Source organism: Crocodylus porosus, unplaced genomic scaffold (assembly GCF_001723895.1).
Source record: "Crocodylus porosus isolate Cpor-Errol unplaced genomic scaffold, CroPor_comp1, whole genome shotgun sequence".
Classification (NCBI taxonomy): Eukaryota; Metazoa; Chordata; order Crocodylia; family Crocodylidae; genus Crocodylus; species Crocodylus porosus.
The window spans coordinates 20,021,685-20,042,133 of record NW_017728909.1 but is presented as its reverse complement, the minus strand read 5'-3'; the positions used below and the strand labels follow the sequence as shown (position 1 = coordinate 20,042,133).

Below are 20,449 nucleotides of genomic sequence, written 5' to 3'. Positions count from 1 at the left end.
GATTGGTTTGTAGCTTTACTGCTTCTAGAGAGAGCTCAGGTGGAGGTACAAGAGGACACGCACTGGAAGTTCTCTGGACAATCATGTTGCTTTTCTGCCAGCTGCTCTAGAGGGTCTTCACTGACCAGCACACAGGGTGTCTGAGCTGTACCCTGCTGCAGCTCACTCTGCCGTGCCCCGTTTAGGTCAAACCTAGATGTCCAGAATTGATTTTCCCCATCGGATGCAGCTGTGGGAACCTCCAGTTCCTGAGAATTGGGTTTGGACGCTTGTTAGCACCCTTGGTCCCCAGGGCAGGGAGCTGGACCTAGAACAGCCAAGCTATTAACCACACCCCTGCAAATTCGCTATGGATGGGTCCCGCCTGTATCCCGTCCACAAACTGCAAGCACATGCAACCAGCCAAAGCCTTAAGTGACCTTAAAGAACAAGTAGCTAAGATCAGGTGCTTGAGGAGCAATCACATTCAGCTCTTGTGTTCTCACATGCCCATTGCCAAGGTGCACGTAACCAGAGCAGCCTGATCAAAATACCATGGGTAGCTATAGATGCCGGGGGCAAAGAAACCCGGTGTCCTCTGAGAATCTGGGAACTTCCAGTCTTCTACACCGAGAAGCCTGGGCCCGTAGCAGGCACCAACACGAGCCCCCACAACCTTTCAGCTCCTTTCACATGAGCTAGAGGTTTGGGGCTCTGCAAAGGGAACAGCTTCAGTGCCATGCTCAGGAAGAGAAGAGAAGAGCAAAGCAACAAGAAATGATGCAGCAGCTCTTCAGAGAGCTCCACCATCCTTTTCCCTGGCAGGTCCCTGTCCCACAGTCGAGTGGATTATCCTTGGGAGCTGAGCACCCGGTCGGTCATTCATTCCAAGCTCTGAGTTACCGTCCTTGAGCTGATTCCAGATTAACAGGCAACATAAATCACACCTAAAGTCAGCAGGAAACCTGCTGGCTTTCCACTGCTTCTCTTCTCCTCAAAGGAGCAAGCCACTAGAAACAGGGGGGAGAAAGCACCCATTTTATATCCTGGCATCGTGTCATGCCTCAGACGTATTTGTTGCTAGGGAAGCTGAGGCAGATTGCACGTGGGGACTCCAGACAGCAGGGCTGATTTGCAGTTATAATTCCTTTGTGGTGAGAAGGGAAGTTGCACTGAATTCTTCTGTGAAGTCAGCGACTTTTGACTTTCCTGTGCTGCAGTGAGCCCAAGCTACAGCAGATGAGCAGTCAGTGACGTGCTAGAAGCAGCCATTAGATACCAATATCCTGCAGGAATTTCCAGGCCCCCTCTTAGCACAGTGGTAGGATGCAGGTGTCTGAAGTGCTGCTACTAGCTGGCAGGTCAGTGTGGAACTAGCAAAAGGAGGTGGGAAGGGAGGGGGCTCCTCTGGCCAGATGTAAGGGGTGGCTAGCAATGGGTAGCAAAACGCAGCGTGGGAAGCAGAGGGGCTTCAGAGACACCGCTCGTCTTGGAAGCCGGTACCAACCCACACTGCTACATCCCAGGGGAAGCAGTTCTGAAGACAGACTTGGCAGAGCTCAGACCTGAGTGTTCACAGGGAGCCCAGTGATTTATTGAAGGCCACTCTTTCTATATGTGCAGCATAAAACCCACCTGGCCATTTGCTCACCGTGCAGCTGGGAGCGTGCCGACAAACGGGGGAACCCTCCATCTGTCGAGGTGGCAGCCAAGTCAGAGGCAGGGGGTTTGGCATGCGAGCAGCACTGCTGCATCATACACCTCGCTCCTGCAGCAGGGAAGGGATTACGGCTCGGAAGCATTTCACAAGCCAGGCGCACCTGCACCCTGGGAGCCTGCAGAACTGGAGAGAAACAGCCGCCTGATGTTACAGGGTCAGCCAGCAGTTTTCTCCAGCTGGGTCAAGAGAAGTTACCTCATTTCTGGGACTCATGCAGGGCTGAGGGGTGCAGCACTCCCCTGCCTCATGCAAAGGACTAGGAAAAGATGGAGAAACCGAGGCACTAAACCTTGAAGCACAGATGCTTTAGGTTACGTATGAACAGCGATGCCATCAAAGGAGTGAATACCTTTTTGTTATCCCAGCTGCACTCCAGTTACAAAGGAAACCAGGACTATAACCCCACAAGCCACTGTCAGAAGCACTCATCTTCCACCCAGGTCTTCCGCTGTTACTTGCTAAGTGCGTTTGGAGTTGATACCGTCACCACTCTGCTGCTACCGCAGCCTGGTTTTGTGTGGGTCTGTGAATGGGGTGGGGAACTGGCTGGGCTTTGGGGGCAACATTGTGAAGTCTGAACAGAGCCTGACTGTGTCCAATGATGCAAACTAGGACCTGAAAGTCACTTTGTATGTGAATGCAATGCGGGGCCTTAATAATATACCTGGGGGACCTTGGTGGGGAGAAGAGGGGAGTGTTTTGCTTAGTTTACTGTATTTAAATTAAAATTGCATTTACTATGCAAGGCTCTGGTCAAGTGTGTCTGACCCAAAGTGAGGAACTTCCTGTGGGGCAAAGGGGTAGAAGTCAGCCCCCCTTCACCCCACCCCACAGCCTGCACTTCCATGGGCACCTGGATCCAGCAGCATGACTCCAGCCTTTTAAATAACAGAATGTGTAGCTAGTGGCACCTCCAGGGAGTCTCACCAGCCCCATGGAGAAGGGGCATCTAAGCTTTCACAGCCATGTCATTGAACTTGCCGAGGGGTTCGGTATGCTATTCTGAGGCAGGTAAAAGGCAGGATAGATTTGCACCTTCTAGGCTAAATCAGAAATGAATGGCAAGGTCTTGAACATGCAGGGAGATGACCACCCACCGCCCCTGCAGGAAAGCTGGGGCGGGACCCATGCTAGGAACCCTGTCTGCTCCCAGGTGCATCATGTGGTCCGTACTGCGTGCAGGAGTCAGTTAGTGCAACGAGAGGTAGCTGCATGCACCCTCCTGAAAGGACACCCCCTGCAAAGCCCCCACTGCACAGCCAAACATCTCCCCCCAGCCAAATAGGGCTTCTAGGCTTTCACAGCCACAACACTGAACTGGTAGAGAGGCTGGGTGTGTTAATCTGAGGCAGGCAGAAGGCAGGGTAGGTTTGCACCTTCTAGACCAAGGAAATCAGAAGTGTAGAGCAGGGCCTCGAGCTCGCTTCCTCAGCTGCTGTGAACACCTAGCCTCTGAGCCACCACTTACTGCAGGGGTTACTGGTGTGGGTGTGCTGCGTAGGGAGGGGAGGTCAGGCAGGAGACCCGCGTCTTGCTCCTGGAAGTGAACTTCCTGGTTGCAGGCTAAGAAGCCTTCCTTTACTTCTCTCCTAGCTCCTCCACTGCCCTTTCCTCAGGTTTTTGGCCCAAGAGCCAGGACTGAGCAGCAGGAGAGAAGCCGGGTAGGGGAACACGTGGGAGCAAAAAGTCTCACAGAAAAAATGGAGACACACTGAAGGGATCCTGGATTAGCCGTTTTGTTTCTAGTGCAGCTTGCTGGATACCCGAAATGGCAGATTTATTTCATGGACATCATTTATAATCTCCCACTCCCCGCCAGCAAGCTGGAGCCAGCCTGTGCCTGGGAGATTTCTTGACAGCAGAATCCACTTCTTGCCTCAGTCACTTCAAAGCAATTGTAAAGGTTATGCTCATAGCCGCTGCAAGCTAGCAAGCATGGCTCGGATCACTCTGCTCCGTTTCACTGTTACCCACCTGACAGCAAACTGCCCAGGACAACAGCTCTGGATGGCACGAACTGCCTATTCATCCAGACAGGGATAATTTAAAACTAAATTAAATACGACAGATTAGATTTGCAACATCTGCCGAGGCCGAAGCACACAGGATGGCAGGGTTTCCATTTTAGGGTTTTATTAGTAGTTCTTTCTGCAGAATCAAAATATTTAGCAAATTACTTTAAAGGATTCATCAAGACTGTTTATATTTTATGTATTTAGATTTAACAATGTACAACATAATACACTTTGTACTATCAAAAACAAACCCCAAACTGATTTCTATTACTAGATGTTAAGAGTATGTCATTCTACAGCAGTGTGAAAGAGAATGGAACTAACGCAGTGAATATATTGTTTTTAAAGAAAGTGCTTGAAAGAAACCTCCTGCTTCACACTGAATATTATTTTTAAAAAACTGATTTCCTAGAAGGGCATTTGCTTAAATAACCTACAAACCTGGGGGATTGAGAACAGAGCCCCAGCTCTCACCCCATCAATTTGAGAACCAACTGCTGGTCCAGATCCAGGTACAGTTCACAGCTTACCTGTTCGGACAGAAATCACACACCTCTCAAGTATTGGAGACTTATGCTTGGCAGAACTGGTTGCTGCAAGGGCCAAAAACAACCCCCAAAAACCCAAGAGGAGGAGGAACAGCTTCTCTTTTTGATGCATAGTGACAGTTCGGGAACCAGTGTTTCACTAAGTTGCAGACTAACTTTCAACCCAAAATAGCCAAGGGAAAGACCCATTGCACTCAAGGTCAAACTCCAGTCAGACTGCGGTACAGTCAGTGCTCCAGTACAAGCAGACACCGTGAAAGCAGCTTTAAAGAACCAAAGCATCCTAGTTTCAGAACCAACTTTGAATTCCTGTCCAAATCCAGTGCAACAAAAGGAAAAAAAAATCCTAGCTTTGTCTGACTATGTACAGTTCCAGTAGAGGTTGGGCAGTCTAAGCTCTCCGTGGCCAAGCTGGAAAAGGAAACTTAGGAAAGGGCACTTAAAAATTTACTTAAAGACAGTTGGCTCCCAGCAGTGGGGAGAGAGCTCTGGAGCGACGTGTGCTGGGCTCGCTCGGCCGTACTCTCCAATGGACGTGGCAGGCAGGGCTTCCTCCCAAACAGCAAGTCACTCTCTGGATGAGGTGCCAGGGGTCTAGTGACAGGGGCTGGCCTCCTCCCCCAGGAGGCATGCTCCTGGAAGCCAGGGATATGTTTTCAGCTGGCTCCTGCACGGGCCATTAGATCTTCCAAAGCATTGTCCTGGTCATTGTTATGTAATAATAAGACCTCCTTAATGTCCTTCACTTCAAAGCCCATTTCTTTAAATTTACTCATTAGCTGGAGAAGTTCTGTTGTCTAAAAGAGACAAAGAGAGACGGTCAACGTTGGGAGGAACCGTACAGTTTAAGGAAGGACTTGCTTTGATTTGGGCGATACTTTCAGGTCCCGAGAATAGTGCTGAGCCCATCTCCAGACACAAGCTAGAACAAAAAGGCCAATCATCACATCATTCCCACAGGCACGAGCTTAGGGAACTTTAGCTCCACTTGCAGAAGAACTCGCACCCAACAGCGTGGCGGCTCTTCGCCAAAGCCAGCGGGCAGTAAAACGGTGCATGTGTTAGACATCCCAGCCTGCCATCCCGTGTCTGGACCCAGACGGGCTTCAGTTCAAATAGCCTCCAAGACCCTCTTCTCAGAGGCCACCTAGCAGACCTCCCCTTGCACGTCTGGCCATTGGTATTACGCGAGCTGGACAGGAATAGTCTGGAACACCCAGTGGCCAGGGGTGTCCAAACCCTTCCCCCTTTGCTTGCAATTTTGTAGCAAGGGATGAAGTGACCACATTTGTTTAGAAGGTGAGAAGGCACTCGGGGCCAGGCTGGGGAGCTGTAATGGCCCTGGCTGTCACACAACTCTCAGAAGTTGGTGGGATCAGCCCAGTTCCTGAGCCTAGGTTGCTATTCGCCACTGCACCACCCCAGCAGGGATTCCTGGCCCAGTAACTCCCCTGCTCTCCTCCACCATACTGCAGCCTTCCTTCAGGTAGAGGTACCCAAGGCAGGGACTGTTTCCAGGGTCTGGGTGAAGCCATTAGTGACAAAGTTTGAGCCAGAGCTTCAGGAGGAACCGAGTGGCAGTTTCTTCCCGAAGCAAAGGCCACCCACCCCAGTTCTCCCCTGCGTGCCCCTCTGGGAGCCCGGCCTGCCCAGGCACCCTGCCAAAGCCCAGGGAAGAGGTGGGGAGGCAGTATGGAGCAGCAGCAGTGTACATGCGTGGCAGGGAGGGACCAGCTGTCTGTATGCAACACCTGGATGGGGACAGGCAGAATGCACAAAGCTCACGTGAGGGTACAATCCTGCCCTAGATGCATGTGCCAGGATCTTTAGAGAGAAATAATCTTTGCAACCTGGACAAGGACGCCAGCTTTGCCCAGCAAGCATTAGCAGGACGGCTTTGCTCCCTAGGGTCTGGCATTATAACAAATTTCTGAGATCTGCTGCAGCTGAAAATCAGCCCTCTGCAACAGCAGCTCAGCCAGAGCCTCAAGGCTTCAAGTGAGGCAGCTAGAGCGGACAAGAGGCTCAGCTGACACAAACGTGGTGCAGCAGCAAAGCAATTTCTGAATCTGGGCAGGACTGCTCCCAAACCAGAGGTTCTCCGTGCGTTTACTTCCACGGGCAGAGGCACAGTCTGGAAATCACCAAAGAAAAACCTTCTGCACAACAGCCTTCCACTTTCCTGCCCCATGTTACTTCCCCCTCACCCCGTACCAGGACAGCCTCACCTTTTCCTCTGAACACTGGTGCATTTCCAGAGCTGCTTCGACCAGCTGGGGATCAAAGCCCTTCTCGCACAGCTGCCCGTGTACAAACAGGTAATCCAGGACCTGCAGGGAGAGAGCAGGGTCAGCAGAGCGGCCCCGGGTACGTAGTGACCCGAGGGCTGCGTCATGTCTGAAGCGCGACAGCCCTGGGCCAAGACACACGTTTGTCTTGTTGCTTGTGACCCCCGAGCTTCTCGCCTGCAATTCTCTACACGTAACGCCCGTATTACAGACAGTGCCAGGCCCCAAGGCGGGCCGGGAGAATTAGCTTTAAGTCCAAGATTCAGTCTGCCTGCAAACGTGGCACCACATCTGGGGGCCCCCCCCCACCGGGGAAGGGCTCTCACCTGGTCTATGCTCCGTCCTTTCTTCTTCATGGCTTTCATGACGTCCTCGTAAGAGTATCCCATGTTGACTACCATTTCTACGCATTGTCTTTCACTGGGAGACAGGGCCTGCGGGAGCTCCGAAGAAGTAGAGCCACTGGACCATTTGGTGCAGCTGGTGTTACTGGGCACTTTAGACACGGGGAAGTTTTGGTGTGTTACCTAGTAGTGGAAAACCAAGTACAAGCCTTAGTGCACTGAGCTGGCCATTCCCTTCCCTGGCAAGGGCAGGACAATCTGCTCCCTGCAGCCTTCGAGGGCTTTATCTGATCTTGCTTTAAAAATTAACCAAGCAGCAGAGCTTCCCTGTTTCCTCTGGGAAACTGCTGTTGGGATGAACCCGCCAGCATAAAACACGTTCCTTGAGGCATCACCCTCTTCCTCTCTCTACTTGGTCTTCCGCAGGCAGAGAGATGTAGTTAGCCGTGTTAGTTTGAAGCCAGGCAGAAGGCAGGGCAGCACCTTATAGACTAACTCATGCAAACAGGCATAGCTTTTGCAGGTGACAAGATACTTAGATGCTCCAGCATCTGTCATCTATGAAAACTTATGCCTCTCAGGTGCCACCCTGCCCTGCCTTGCACTTTAATTAGAGAGAGGAACCAAATGTGACCCGAGTTTAACGTCAGCTCACACTTGCTTAACTCATGCAACAGCCGGCCAGGGAGCAGCAATGTTGGGTTATAACGAGACCAGGTCAGTGATGAAATAAACGGACAACTCTTGTCCTTAGGAAGAAGGTTAAGAAACATGCAACATCCCTCGTGTCCTGGCAGGTTACTGGGCCTCTTACACACATGCCATTCACCTCCTCCACGCAAAGGAAGGCTCTCAGAACACAGCTCCTTCCAAAACACTATACAGCACACTCGTGAGTGAACTTACCACAGGGAGCTCTGTCTCCTTGTAGTCCGGGTGTACCTAGCAAACAAGACAGAGAGGAGAAGATGGACGGGCTGTGCACTACGCTAGCGGGCAGAGTTCACAACGAGAGGGGAGCAGGAGAGCTACTCATGGAAGAGCATAAGAACAGTCATCCTAGGCCACTGGCTGGATGCACCAATGACGAAGAGAGGTAAGAAACCCCATCACGTGTCCCCACCGAGCGCTCGCAAGTTTCTTTCCAACCCCAGTGCATGGCTTCGGGCCCAAAGAGGACGGGAGAGTTCACGTCTCTTGCAAGCATTGAGTTTGAAATGTTTTTAATCTAATGCAACTTGGGATGCTCATTATCCGAGCTAGCACAGGCCCGACTCCTATTATGTCCATGACCTCTCCAGTGTCTTGCATAGCACAAACCTTGCTCAGGAGATTGTTGGGACAAGAGGCATTTCCTTCCCCTGGTTTCAAGTCAGAATCACAGACAAGGAGGGCGAGAAGAGAGCTCAGGAGGTCACATCTAGTCCAACCCCCTCCTCCAAGCAGGACCAGCCCAACTACATCATCCCAGCCAAGCCTCTGTCTACCCCGGTCTTCAAAACAACTTAAGTTAAGACATCATCTGCGTTTTGCATTACAAGAGACAGACAAGCATCTACCGCTGCCTTCTCTACCCCACAAAGCACTCCTCTTCATCTACCATGTTGGTCTTTAAAAACTTCCCCAAATTTTTCTACTTTTAAGATCTGGAGGCCTACCCAGGGTTTGGCCAACTTTTGTGGCCCATCCTCAAACCCTTAGTTTCTGCTCTCTTCTTGTTCAGAAAGTGTCCAAGTGAAAGAATGACTTCTACCATAATACAATACTTTTTATGCCCGTCCGTTCTCAGTACGCTCCAGCAAGGCTGCTTGTTCACACTACCCCTTTGCACGGAGCCACGAGGCCCAGGGAAACGAGCCACTTACTCCTACTCGACTATTTCTAAACCTGTTTTCAGCCTTTCCCCATCCCAGCATCCAGAGAGTAGCTTTGGGTTTCCCTGAACTGTTTCAAAACACCCACTGGGCCTCCATTCGCTTGACCGGCAGCTTGAGTCGCCAAGGAGCACTTGTCTATCAAGTGCCAGGAACCGACCAGCTGTCCTTCCACACCGTCTCAGGCTATGTTGGGTCACACCCCCCACATTAAGTTTGCTTTGTTTTGTGCCCCCCTGGGATTCTGCGTTACAGATGATGAAACGGCACCCCTCACATTCGCTGCGGCCACCTTGCAACCTCACTGCCACCCTTCCAGCAGAGGCGAAATCCTTTGCTTCCTTTTCACCCCATCTCTTGAATACCCTCCACCAGTTTGCCACGGACCCCGGCTGGAGTAATGCTGCTCCAGACTAGATTATTTAAAGTTTCTCTCCTCTTTCACATGTGTTGTACAAAGGGGCTTCTTACCCAGTCAACTGACAAAGCTTAGAAAAGAAAATAAGCATGCCTACTGACACGTGGTAGAGGGCTCTGGGAGCAGGGATGCTCCTGCTTGCGCTCCCTCTGGAGGAGCTCCAGCAGCTCCCCCTTCGCTGGTGAAGTGCAATGTGCAGACGCGAAAGAAAACCGAGTAAAGCTGAAGTGCGCTTGGCTAGAGACAGCACCATGCCCTGGATTCCCCCCAGCCCATGCTGCTGTGCTAAAGCCGGTAACGGCCCTGGGCTGCATCCGACCCGCGCTTCAGCCACTTCCGAGTTACAAAAAAAGCTCACAAGAAGCCTTCAAACAAGAAAGGCACCGAGCAGCACCCTGATCACACAGTTTAGTTTCACTTCACTTGCTCTGAACGAACCATTCCAGCATCAGAAATGCCCCAAGAAAATTCAACTCCACTGATTCAGTGCTGGTATCACTTCAGTGTCCAGCTGGGCAAATAATGGAGTCTCTGGGTCACTGGCCATATCAAGAAAAACAATTTCCATTTGGGCCCAACAGATCTGGGTCGAGACATTAGCAAGTGGTTCAATTTGCACCACTTGAAAATGCTATTTTAGTCCCAGAGAAGGAAACTGCTCCACAACAGACATTGGGAAACGAACCTTCAAAATGTTCCGGCCTTTTCAAAACAAAAAGCCCTCCCAAGGTAGTTTTCAGATCAATTCATTTAATAACAATTCAGCAGGAGACACAGGAACCATCCAGCCATCATTATATCTGCATGTATTGCTGAAAAGAAAAGCTTCTCCCAATTTAATGTCAGTGCTGGCCAGACAGAAGGAGTCTCTTCTGACACCAGTCCCTTGGGGATAGCTCTGTATCTGAACGTGTGAGCCACCTCCACCCAGATGTCTGCTCTCAGAGCAACCAGCACAGGTACTGCTGCTTTCCGGACGAGTCCCTGGCCACTGGATGTCACAGTACCACCTGGTTTCGGGGCAGAAAGCATTGAACACGCCACAGCGTCAGTGGTTACCAGCAGCTTAGGATAGACCATCGATACAGCTGCAGACCAAGGCCTCTCTGATCCTCCCGCAGTAGCCATGCAGACCAAATCCAGGGCTCAGGGGACTGGCTCTTCCCATCAAGTCCTGACCACATCCATTCGGCAGCCTTTCCCCTAGTCTGGGGGACAGCGGGCGAGATGGGAGGACTGAGAGGGCCCTTCCGACAACTGCTGTCGCCAGGACATCCCCGCCCTGAGCCCACCAACAGGTCCTCACCTTTCCAGGTACTACCAGGACAGCTCCAAAATGCAAGAGCACATGGACTGCGACTCCTCATACAAGGTGCCTCCCCTCAGGTGCGGAGCAAATCTGAAGCTACCTGGGAGAGCAGCTAATAGCTCAGCTCCGTCTTGCAGGGCTGCGGAGACAGTCCTTAACGACTGGTCTCACTACGTACAAGACAAGCCCTGGAGAGCCCGAGCTGCAGAAGTCAGCCCCTGCCACCTCCCTTGGGCCAGCCCTGGGGAAGCACCAGCCTGGGGCCTCAGCCGTCACTCACATGCCACTCGTGGCACAAGCGAGAGCCCGAGAGTGTGACTAGGAAGGAGGTTCACCCGCGATGTGGCGATGGGGTTTCTATCCCCAGCAAAGAAGGAACTAAAAGGAGGATGCTAGGATTTTAAGGAACGGAGCAGTAGCAGAATGAGCGTGTCAAAGAGCCACTAGGCACAAGCACCAGCTCGCACTCCCCTCCGCCACAAACCTGCACCAATAGTGGATTTCCGGGATCCTGGCTTGGCTTTTTCCCTGCAGACATTTTGATCCAGTACGTGTCCTGCTACTCCCCGAAAGCCTGCAGGCCAGAAACCTCAGCCATCATCATGCAGAAAGCCCACCAAGCAAAACCAACATGCACAAATTCGGCACGTGCTACTGTATCTCGGCAGCTCTGCTCTCCTGATCCCACAGCAACTACTCTCATCAGCCGTTTCCCCATTTCTCTTTGTGCACCAACCAGTGGAGATCAGACCGAGAACCCTTGCAAGGCCCGAATACAGAGGTCAGTATAAAGTGCTCAAGGCAGAAGAGGAAGAGAAAGCACCTTCTACAGCAGGAGGAGCTTGTTCAGCATCAGGGAAGTCTGGTTTTAAAAAGGGTCATTTGCTGAAGTCTCTCTGGTAGGAGAGAGAACAAGTCAACATGGAACAGCCGACAAATCCACACCGATCAACCGGCCACATCCTGGAAGGGTCCGACTTGTCCAGCCCAAGACTTGGAGGTTCAGGCAGGGCTCTTTTCCTTCTATTCCCAACCACCCCGGACACTCAGCTGCAAGTGCTACCCGAAACCCCTCTCTCTGTCGCTCCTACAGCCCCTTTCCTGACACTTGGGATTTAATTCTGCATCCAGTGACATACAGAATAGCTTCCAAACTCACCAAAAATATATCCCCCCCCCAGCCCTTGAGACCACAGCACAGAAACCGGAAGCTATCTCCTGTGTATTGTCCAGACTCTTAGAAAGGGAAGGGACATGTTAGGTTAGCAGATTATTTCCCAAGCACACAAATATTTTGCCCAAGAGAAGGTTTGTTGTAGACCAGTCCCAGAGGATGAGAGCTCAGTCCCCCTCCCTGCAGGTGTCCAGGCCGGGAAGCTTCCCTTGATCCAACTATCGAGCTGCCCTGGTTCTTGCTCCCTTGCAGCCTCTCCCCCTGGGTCCCTTGCAGGGAGCTCCTAGCCCAGCTGGGCCCAGGGATGGCAGCACCCCCACCCTAGCTGCTACCGGAGCTGCAGTCAGTTGAGTCTCCACTGGTATTGAGCTCCCTATAGCTACATACTGCTCAGCTGTGGGTCAAAACAGTTATCACGATCACGAGGTCTGACAAATGAATAATGCCCCCAAAGCAACTGTTCTGAACGGCAGCAGGGCATTGATGGACTGGACACTTCTTTTCCTGCTGTTTGCTTTCAGCCTCTGGGCAATTCTGTTTCTACTGCCAAATGCAACCATTTCCTGCACACCAGTGATGAGTTCATTCTGAAATACCAGGGCTCTGTGCTAGTCCCACTGGTCTGATCCTCCAGGAAGATTCACAGCCTTGGTTTCAAGACCGTGCAGACCACAGTGCAGTGAGCAGAGCTGGGCACCCTCTTCCTGCACTGCACTCTGCTCTGGGTGGGGGCCCTGGCATTTATTTGGTGGCACCAGGCATCCTCGAATCTCTCCGAACGGACGTCCCATTGAAACTCCTGCACCAGGACACGTTTCAGGCTTCCACTCTGACACTTTCAGGACTGCCTATGGACCTGGGATGTGCTGTTTCCATGAGTGGGGCAAATCTTACATTCTTTGAAAAAAAATCTCAGCCTACATTTTTAGGAGGTCCTGACGGGAGAATAGGGTTGAGCAAAATACGGCTGAGAACCCGCAGCACAGGCAGCACTGGGCTTCTGCAACGTACTTCTTCCGAGCTGTTTTACAGTGCCGGGCGGCAGCCGCTACAGTCCTGTCGGTCCCTCAGAGCAAGGGACTCTAGACTGAAGGGCTGGAAGGGGGACATCTAGTCCAACCCCACACACAAAATTCGCTGCTCCTGAACCATCCTGCAAAGATGCCTGGCCAGCCCCTGCCTGACACCCTCTGGGGAGGGAACTCCCCATCATCCCACAGAGCTCCGCTCTCCCCTGCTCTAACAGGGAGGAAGTTTTCCTTGGCAACTGCTCTCAATGTGCACCGCTGTAATGGAAACCTCGGGCTGCTTGGGCACCCATTCAAGCTTGCGCCTAAAGGCAAGAACCAGATATTAGAGCACTATCAATTTCACTTATGAAAAAAATGGAACGGGATTCACATGGAAAAAGAATAAACTGTTCCCACTGCAGGAAGGGCCGCTGTGAGCACACCTTACTGCAGAGGTGGGCAGGGGACATCTGCTTTGCTAGTGCTTGGGCTGGTCTTACTCTGTGGAGAGGCTCCGTCCATCTCCTGAGCTGCAAGCCTTATTGCTTAATTCATCTAAAGCACTGGTTTCTCAACCTTTTTTGTACTGGGACCCATCTGTAAACATCAATGGCCAGCCCTGACCCAGTGCCCCCCACCCCCAGGTCCCAGCCCCCACAGTATGCGGGGCAAGGAGGCCCCAAGCAGCCCCTTGCAGACTGCCAGCCTGCAAGGGAAACGCCACGACTCCCCACATTTCTCCTTTAAACCCATTTTTAAAGTTTGCTCACAACCCTTTCATATATAGTCTTGTGACCCCCTTTTGGGTCATGACCCACAGGTTGAGAAACGCCAATCTAAAGTGTGCCACGTGGGAGTGCCACGTGTTGCCAATTATCCCCATCGTTACCATGGGAAGTGTTTTAGCATAAGACTTACAGAAGAAGTTTGTCTGAACCCACCACGGTAGTTCAGGAGTGTCTCAATTCTGAAGGCTTCCCCTGCCTGAAGAGCGTTTGTACCCAAAAGCTTACAAAGAAGAATTTTTCCAACTATTTAAGTTGGTCTAATAAAAGGTATCAGGATTTACCCAAAGAACCTTCTCTGCCTATGTCCCGAGACCAACATGGCTACAACCTACACCCCCCAATTCCAAAGGGACAGGCAGAGCGTAAGAGAGCAGTGCAACAAAAGCCTTATTAATCCCAAACTCCCGGTATCCTACATTTCTCAAACCAGGCCCAATTCCAGCTACTTGCCAGGAGATGGGAAAAAACTTAGTTGCCCTAAAAAAAAATCAGATTGCAGCTGTCTTGATCCAGAGCAGTGACATAGTCTTGGGAGGGAGGGGGATATAACTCCCCAAATTCAGCGCTACATATGGATCCGATCAGTGTGAATTACCTACTGCACTGCCTGCTGGGAACTGCAGCCCACACTGGGATGACAGAAATCAAAGGGAAGCAGAGAGTACATGTTAAAAAGGTATCACGTGCAGCCCTCAAGCTGATGGCCCCAGTTCCCCTGACCATGTTAATATCTTTACCGTGGTTGCTGTGGGCTGAGACGTCTGTTCTTCTGTACAAACCGCTGGCCCAGAGAGGGAAGGCAGCCTGGATGAAGAGGATATTGTCGACGTCTCCATGCCACTGTCCATATTTAAAGCAGAAAGACCCACCACGTGATGTCCGTTCAGTTCACTAGCTCTGCTCTGAGCACAGCTCTGTAAAGAACCAAGGAAAGTGCCGTTGCGGAGACAGGTAGTGCTGTGGAAAGTGCTCGTCAGCTTCGAGGGTTTTTGATCGCTCTCGTCAGAGTCGAGTTTGGGAAAGGAGAGAGATTTGATATTGCTCACTGACGTGATAGGGGAGAGGGACACTTTGGAAGACAAGGACATCTTTTCACAGTTTCCTAACTGTGGTAAAGTAATAAAGCCATTCGGTTTGTGAAGGGGTTTGAAGTCCAAGGTGGCCCTTTCTATGGATGCCAGAACTTCTGGATCTTGTAATACAGATTCGGGCCCTACTTTGGGGAGGCCGCTGTCCAAGAGCTGGGCCACGATTGGCCCAGTAGTACCGACGTGGATTTCAAGGATATTTTTCAGCTCCTCTTTGTCATCAATGGTTTTTAATTCCAGTTTGTCAAACGGGTCTTCTTCACATTCGAAGTCTGCCGGGTTGAAATCTGCCTTTGGGTAGGGTGGACTAAGGGCCTTCTGCTTTATGGCACTGCTGTTGGCAGGGGTGGGGGTGAGAATGTTATTGTGCTGCAGACTAGCAAGAATGGGGTTAAAGGGAGGGGGCAGCGCCCCCGGGCAAGGTCCCTCAGAGAAGCCCATTTTGCTGTTGTCCTCTGAAGCGGCCTTTGAATGAGCTATTTCTACCTCAGCCTTCTGTTCAGCTTCTCTCTGAGCTGCTTGGATTTTTTTAATTTCTTCAGCCCACTCCATGGTTTTCTTTTCCAGGGAGAAGTCATACTGCCAAGAAAAACAAGATACGAGGGTAAAGAGCACAGTCATTGCTTTCTAACAGCCACACCATCTTACACGCAGCAAGGAACAGTGACAGGTTAGATGCATTACCAAGCGCGTTAGCGTTGGTACGGGTTGTTTCTCTTCTCTTACATCTCTGTTGCTAATCCAGTGACAAAGAAAACTAGCAGGGCACCAGATGGCATTCATTATGCCTCTAACAGCTAACCCTGCCTATGCCCAGAGAGCACACGGTATTCCATCTCTTTCTTATCGTTCTGCTTAAATATCATTAATCAAAGTTAAAACACCGCCACAGCATCCATCTCCCACAGAAAATTTCAACTGCAGGAACACTTTCAAGGGCACTGCTGGATGAACAATCTCTACTCCAGTTTGCAATGGCAGTAAATTGCCTCCGAGATTCCCTACTGAACTAGCCACAAGCAACTAAAGAACAGAAAAACTTCTGGGGTTTTGCATCAGTAAAACCAGTACAGAACTTCACACCTCGCCTTTGGTGCTCAAGAGGTCCTAATTTAGAGTTTAAGACCCGACAGAAGAAAGAGGTATTGATGTACCAACTGCATTTTACCGATGCTATGGCTGGAGCCAGTCACGCCAACTGGCAAAGGAAGCGACATTAACCTCTGGCTGTTTGTCTGCATCTCTGCAGAAGCAGGTCATTGCCAAGATTACTGATATGACGAGTCTCCTCCCCTCCCTCAATCCTTTCACGCTTTAGTAGGAGCTTTTCAAGAGGACACTGGCACACAGGTCAACCTTGTACACTGGTTCGGGGTGGATGGTGCAGGATAAGAGAAGGCGGCACAGGATAGGGCTTTGCAGTCTAACTCGTCTTAGTCTTTCAAAATGCAGAGCTCCAACCTTCTGTACAAGAAACGTGGCCAAGTTCACAGCCATTTGGGAGAAGCCACGATGCATTCTGCACGTGGATGTTCACTGATGCTTAAGCAAAGTGATCTGCCCACTGGTGTATCACTGCAATACTTGACACACCGAAAACACACAGGACCAGGACTAGGCATATCCTCTCATGCTGTAAAGGCGAGAGGAAATGGTGCTTCTCCCACGCCCTGGTGTCCTTGGAACACATAGCAGTGGTCACGATCAGGCATCAGAGGTGCACCTCTCGGCTGACGGAGGAGCAGTAGCACTATCTTTGGTGCTAGTGATACTGCGGCTTCTGGTAGCCTAACAGTTTAGATCAGCTTATGGAACATAACCACAGCACCCAAGGCTGCCTAGACATGTGCTTGGGGTGACGGGGGACATTTTAATTAGAGGGGTTTCCAGAGAGCCATTCTAGTTAAAATGCTGCAAAAAAAAAAAAAAAAAAAAAAAAAAAAAAAAAAAAAAAAATCACATGTATTAAGTCCCCCACATGTTTAAAAATGACTGTGGGATGCTCTAACTAAATTGCATTCAACAAGCTTCACCAGAGGCCATTTTTAAACCCATGGGCTAGGGACAGACATTACACATAAACTGGTTTAAGTGATCAGGAACTGGTTTAAACCTGTAACAGAACAGATGTTCAGTGCACATTAGCCAGTCGATCAAGTCAACCAAAAAGATGCAAAATCCATATTCTTGGGGCCATGTAGAGCTCCAGATCTGAACTGGCATGCTGTGGAGACTGCCTTTTCTACGGAAGGTGGACTGCAAGAAGGGTCATAACTCCAGATTTAAGCCAGCAATCCGATTAGCGCGGTCGCGTTCTTGGTCTTCATTTCCAAACGATGGGCAAACAAAGTTTTTAAAAGTAAGTCTGTTTAATCAGTTGATTTCCTGCTCACTGAAAATGTTAAAAGGCAACTTAACACGCTGAAAGACAGTGAAGAGATTTGTCTGTCAAGTTACATTAACAAAGCTTTGCCACAAGGCTGCATGAGTAAACTCCTGTTCAGAAGTACACAGCAAGCAAGAGCTGGAAGTGCATTTCTCCATCCAATACAACACATGTTGAGAATGCCAAGAAGTCAGGCAACACTGGCATGAAAATGTACAAAAAAAGATTTACTCGCACATACGTGTTAGACAGTTACACTGTCTGAAAGTATAACCAATTCCCTGCTTCTCCAAAGGGATTTCCTAGGAGCACCACAGGACTCCGAACTCTAATTCAGCTGTTCGCATAATTAAAAAAAAAACCAAAAAAAAAAAACTTAATACTGATTGAGGTTGTTTTGCATTTTTACACTAAAATGTTCTATGTTTTAAAGTAAATCTTAACAACTTTAGCTGTATCAAAGTCCACTCAGAAATGTTTACATGCCCTCTCACAATTGTTTTATCCCTGTAATTCATTGCAAGTAAAAAGCCAAGGAAATTTTAATGTGAAACCAGAGGAAGAAAGCAGAGTTAACTTCTCTTTCCCACACATTACAGTGGGTTTTGTCACTGGGTGGGATCTGAGTAAGGCAGGGGGAAATAGTCAAACAGCTATTCTAGAACTCAAACACATGTTAATAAACTGCAGCAAACATACATGCGTGTTGTGAACCTGCACAGAGCAAGTTTGCAACATGCCAAAAACTGATATATAAAAAAGAAAAGGAAAACAATTAAAAGCACACTTACCTGAGCTTCTCTGACAAGCTGGGGAGAATCAGGCAAGCAGAAGCCAATGGGTAAACCAACCTTGGCTGGTGTTTTGAATTTGTCTCCTATCTTAAACGGAACATCGTCCAGGTAACTGAAGGGCCCTGAGATGAAAAGCAGAAGTTAGAAACTATTATGCATTTTGCAGATTCACATTCCCCCAGTTTGAGAGCTATTTTATTTCAACTTTACTAACTCAGCTGTAAAAAACTAAAATCACACTAAGCCTGAAAAGGAAAAAAAAAAAATGCACTGAAAAAGGCATGCATTTTCTGCCCCATTTCTGTGCTCAAGTCAATTAGGTAGGCTTAAACTGTATTAGGTATTTGTAAAGATCAAAGTTCTTCTAAGCTGGTTTCTTCTGGTATAGCAACGTGTTTATGAAGAGATCCTTCATTTCCAGGCAGACCCAGATGCACTCCTGTAGAGACTCCAGTATTGCCAACTCTCATTACTTTGGGGGTTGTTCTTTAGTGCGCACCTCTCTCTGCAGAGAGCCCAGCACACCTGGGTGGAAGCTCTGTGCTGCAGCATACAACAGGAAGGCTAGAACTACAGCTGCCTACAGACTTCCACGGTGGAGAAAAAATGAATAAAATGAACTTCAGACACCAAAATAAATCGCCTTAATTAGGGAGAGGGAGAGAGGGCTGGAAGGGATCTCGGCCCCTGCTATCACAGATTATTATCTGGAAGGGACACAAAACACACCCACAAGACAAGTGTTCATGCTCACTGGGATTTTGCGTGCTACAGAAGATGAGGCTGGAGGGTGCCTTCCCTGTCCTACAAGAGACACGGAGCTCTGCAACGAACTTCCTGCACAGCTGGACCAAGAACCCACTACTGCATCCTGTCCCCCCAGCCCACTCTCTGCCTTCGATAACCATCCCTAAAAGCTTCCTGTGCTCCTCCGCTATTGATTCACCCACCAGAACGAAGCCAGCTGCCTCAATTAACAGGAACGCCATCGTCACCAGGGGCCAAAAGCCCCAGAGAGCACTGGCAAGTGACACATCAGGCTCCGCTCAGAAGTCCTGCATGAAACCCAGCTGGCTGCTAATGACCACAGAGCAAGCAGCACTAAGGCCTGGCCTGCAGGCAGCTGCCTGGTCTGCTCAGGGCAGACAGCAGCTGCCCTAGGTAAGCCACCAGAGCAGTCGCATCTGCACTGTGCTGGCCTGGGCACTCGCTGCAGGCTAGTGCCAGGCCTTTCTCCAAGGGGTGGCATTACTGAACTGGCAAAAATCACATGCTCCATGCCCCAGGACAGAGAGGCCATGGCCAGAGCTGAGAAGGAGGGTAAGAGGTGGGGGTCCTGCTACCACAGGGAGGTGTGAATGTAAGTGTGCGCACTATATAGCCCGGACCAGACCTCAAAGGTCACCTTTTGGTCCCCTCAAGCACACCAGCTGCTTGACTCGGGAACTCGACAGCTAGTTTAGACCTGAGCACCAAGGATGGGATCTTCTAGAAATGCGCCTGGGAAAAAAGCATACTTAGTTTCTTCCTGGCATGTTGACCTGAATTTGCGATCACCACTGCAACCTGGTATTATTTACCAAGGGTCTGGTGCAGACCTGGGGAACAGCCTCTCTCAGGACACTGTGGACAGGTTTGCAGAATTCCCTTCTGCAGGAAGGCATGTTAAGGTATATTTTACTTGCGTTAAACGGGTCGGGGCTATTCTCTTACTTATTCTCCATGGTTAGATTATGGCCCAGAAAGCAGGTTAAGCGAAGCAAACGGAAAGTAGATGTGGGTACGGATATACCAGCAGCGGCTGCACATTCCACACCAGCAGCCTGCACAGTTGGCTACAACGCAAAGGCAAAGTCCTCGGGTTGCCGAGTGTGTCTAGCTCCACAAGTTTGTTCATCCTTCAAGTACTTCCAACGGCAGAATCGGGGAGCTCAGAACGGGCACCTGCTTTGCCAAGACTGCCATGCACATAGCTATTTCTGTGAACGTTACAGAGCTGACAGCCACAGGCCTTTGCTGCGTTGCTGAAAAACACCAAAGAGTTTCTTGCCTCCTATAAGAGCTCCACTTGTGAAGCCATAATCCCAATATAGGGGAAACTTCCCATTAGTCTGTGAAACTATAAGCAGGCTGTTTTCTACGTGAAGAACAAGGAAGCTTGAAGATAACTCTCATGGTTACACTGCCGAACACCACCACGTACTGAAGCAATTTTCTGACATCTGAGGAAGTGGCGACAACACTCTTGAACAATGTGGCAATGATATACCTCTGCAAGAGCGGCAGAGCACGCTGACCTTGGGAAAGATAGCTCAAGGTGCCCATGGGAAGGGCGATACTTCCAGCAACCGCCACTTGTGACGCAAATGGCATCACAGCACTGAGCTGGCTGGGCTGCTCTCCGAAAGGTGAGCTCAGAAGGTGGCTTCCTTGCAGCTCCATTTAACCAGTATCCTGCTTCACACCCTCTCAATAAAAGCCACATTTAAAATTCCCACAAGTAGCCCAGAGAGCAGGAATGCAATCATGTGCCACATCCGCTCGCTCCAAGTTGCGTCAGCCTTGTACCGGATGAGCTACAACAGTAATGGGCTGGATGCTTTGTAAGCAGCTGCAATCCCACTGCAGGGGCAGGGTCACCTACTTATTCTTTTGGATCCTGAGGAAAGACTGAAATAAATTTTCCCTGCCCAGTTTGCAGGAGACGACCAAGC

At 50.1% G+C, this 20,449-nt stretch overlaps 1 protein-coding gene across 2 annotated transcripts in view; it reads right to left on the bottom strand.

Annotated features, from left to right (window-relative positions):
• Positions 1-3,815: 3,815 nt before the first annotated feature.
• Positions 3,816-20,449, bottom strand: part of UBAP1 (ubiquitin associated protein 1) — a 56,664-nt gene continuing 40,030 nt past the window's right edge. Inside the window, exons 3-9 of one of the 2 annotated variants that reach the window (XM_019531860.1) lie at positions 17,733-17,857; positions 15,042-15,134; positions 14,205-14,381; positions 7,801-7,836; positions 6,877-7,077; positions 6,491-6,592; positions 3,816-5,059 (exon numbers count right to left, since the gene is read on the bottom strand). In XM_019531860.1, coding sequence (XP_019387405.1) covers positions 4,919-5,059; positions 6,491-6,592; positions 6,877-7,077; positions 7,801-7,836; positions 14,205-14,381; positions 15,042-15,134; positions 17,733-17,857 — 875 coding nt within the window. In that variant the 3' untranslated portion in view covers positions 3,816-4,918. Of the gene's footprint in view, positions 5,060-6,490; positions 6,593-6,876; positions 7,078-7,800; positions 7,837-14,204; positions 15,135-17,732; positions 17,858-20,449 lie in introns of both variants that reach the window. The other variant, XM_019531859.1, reaches the window with a different exon arrangement.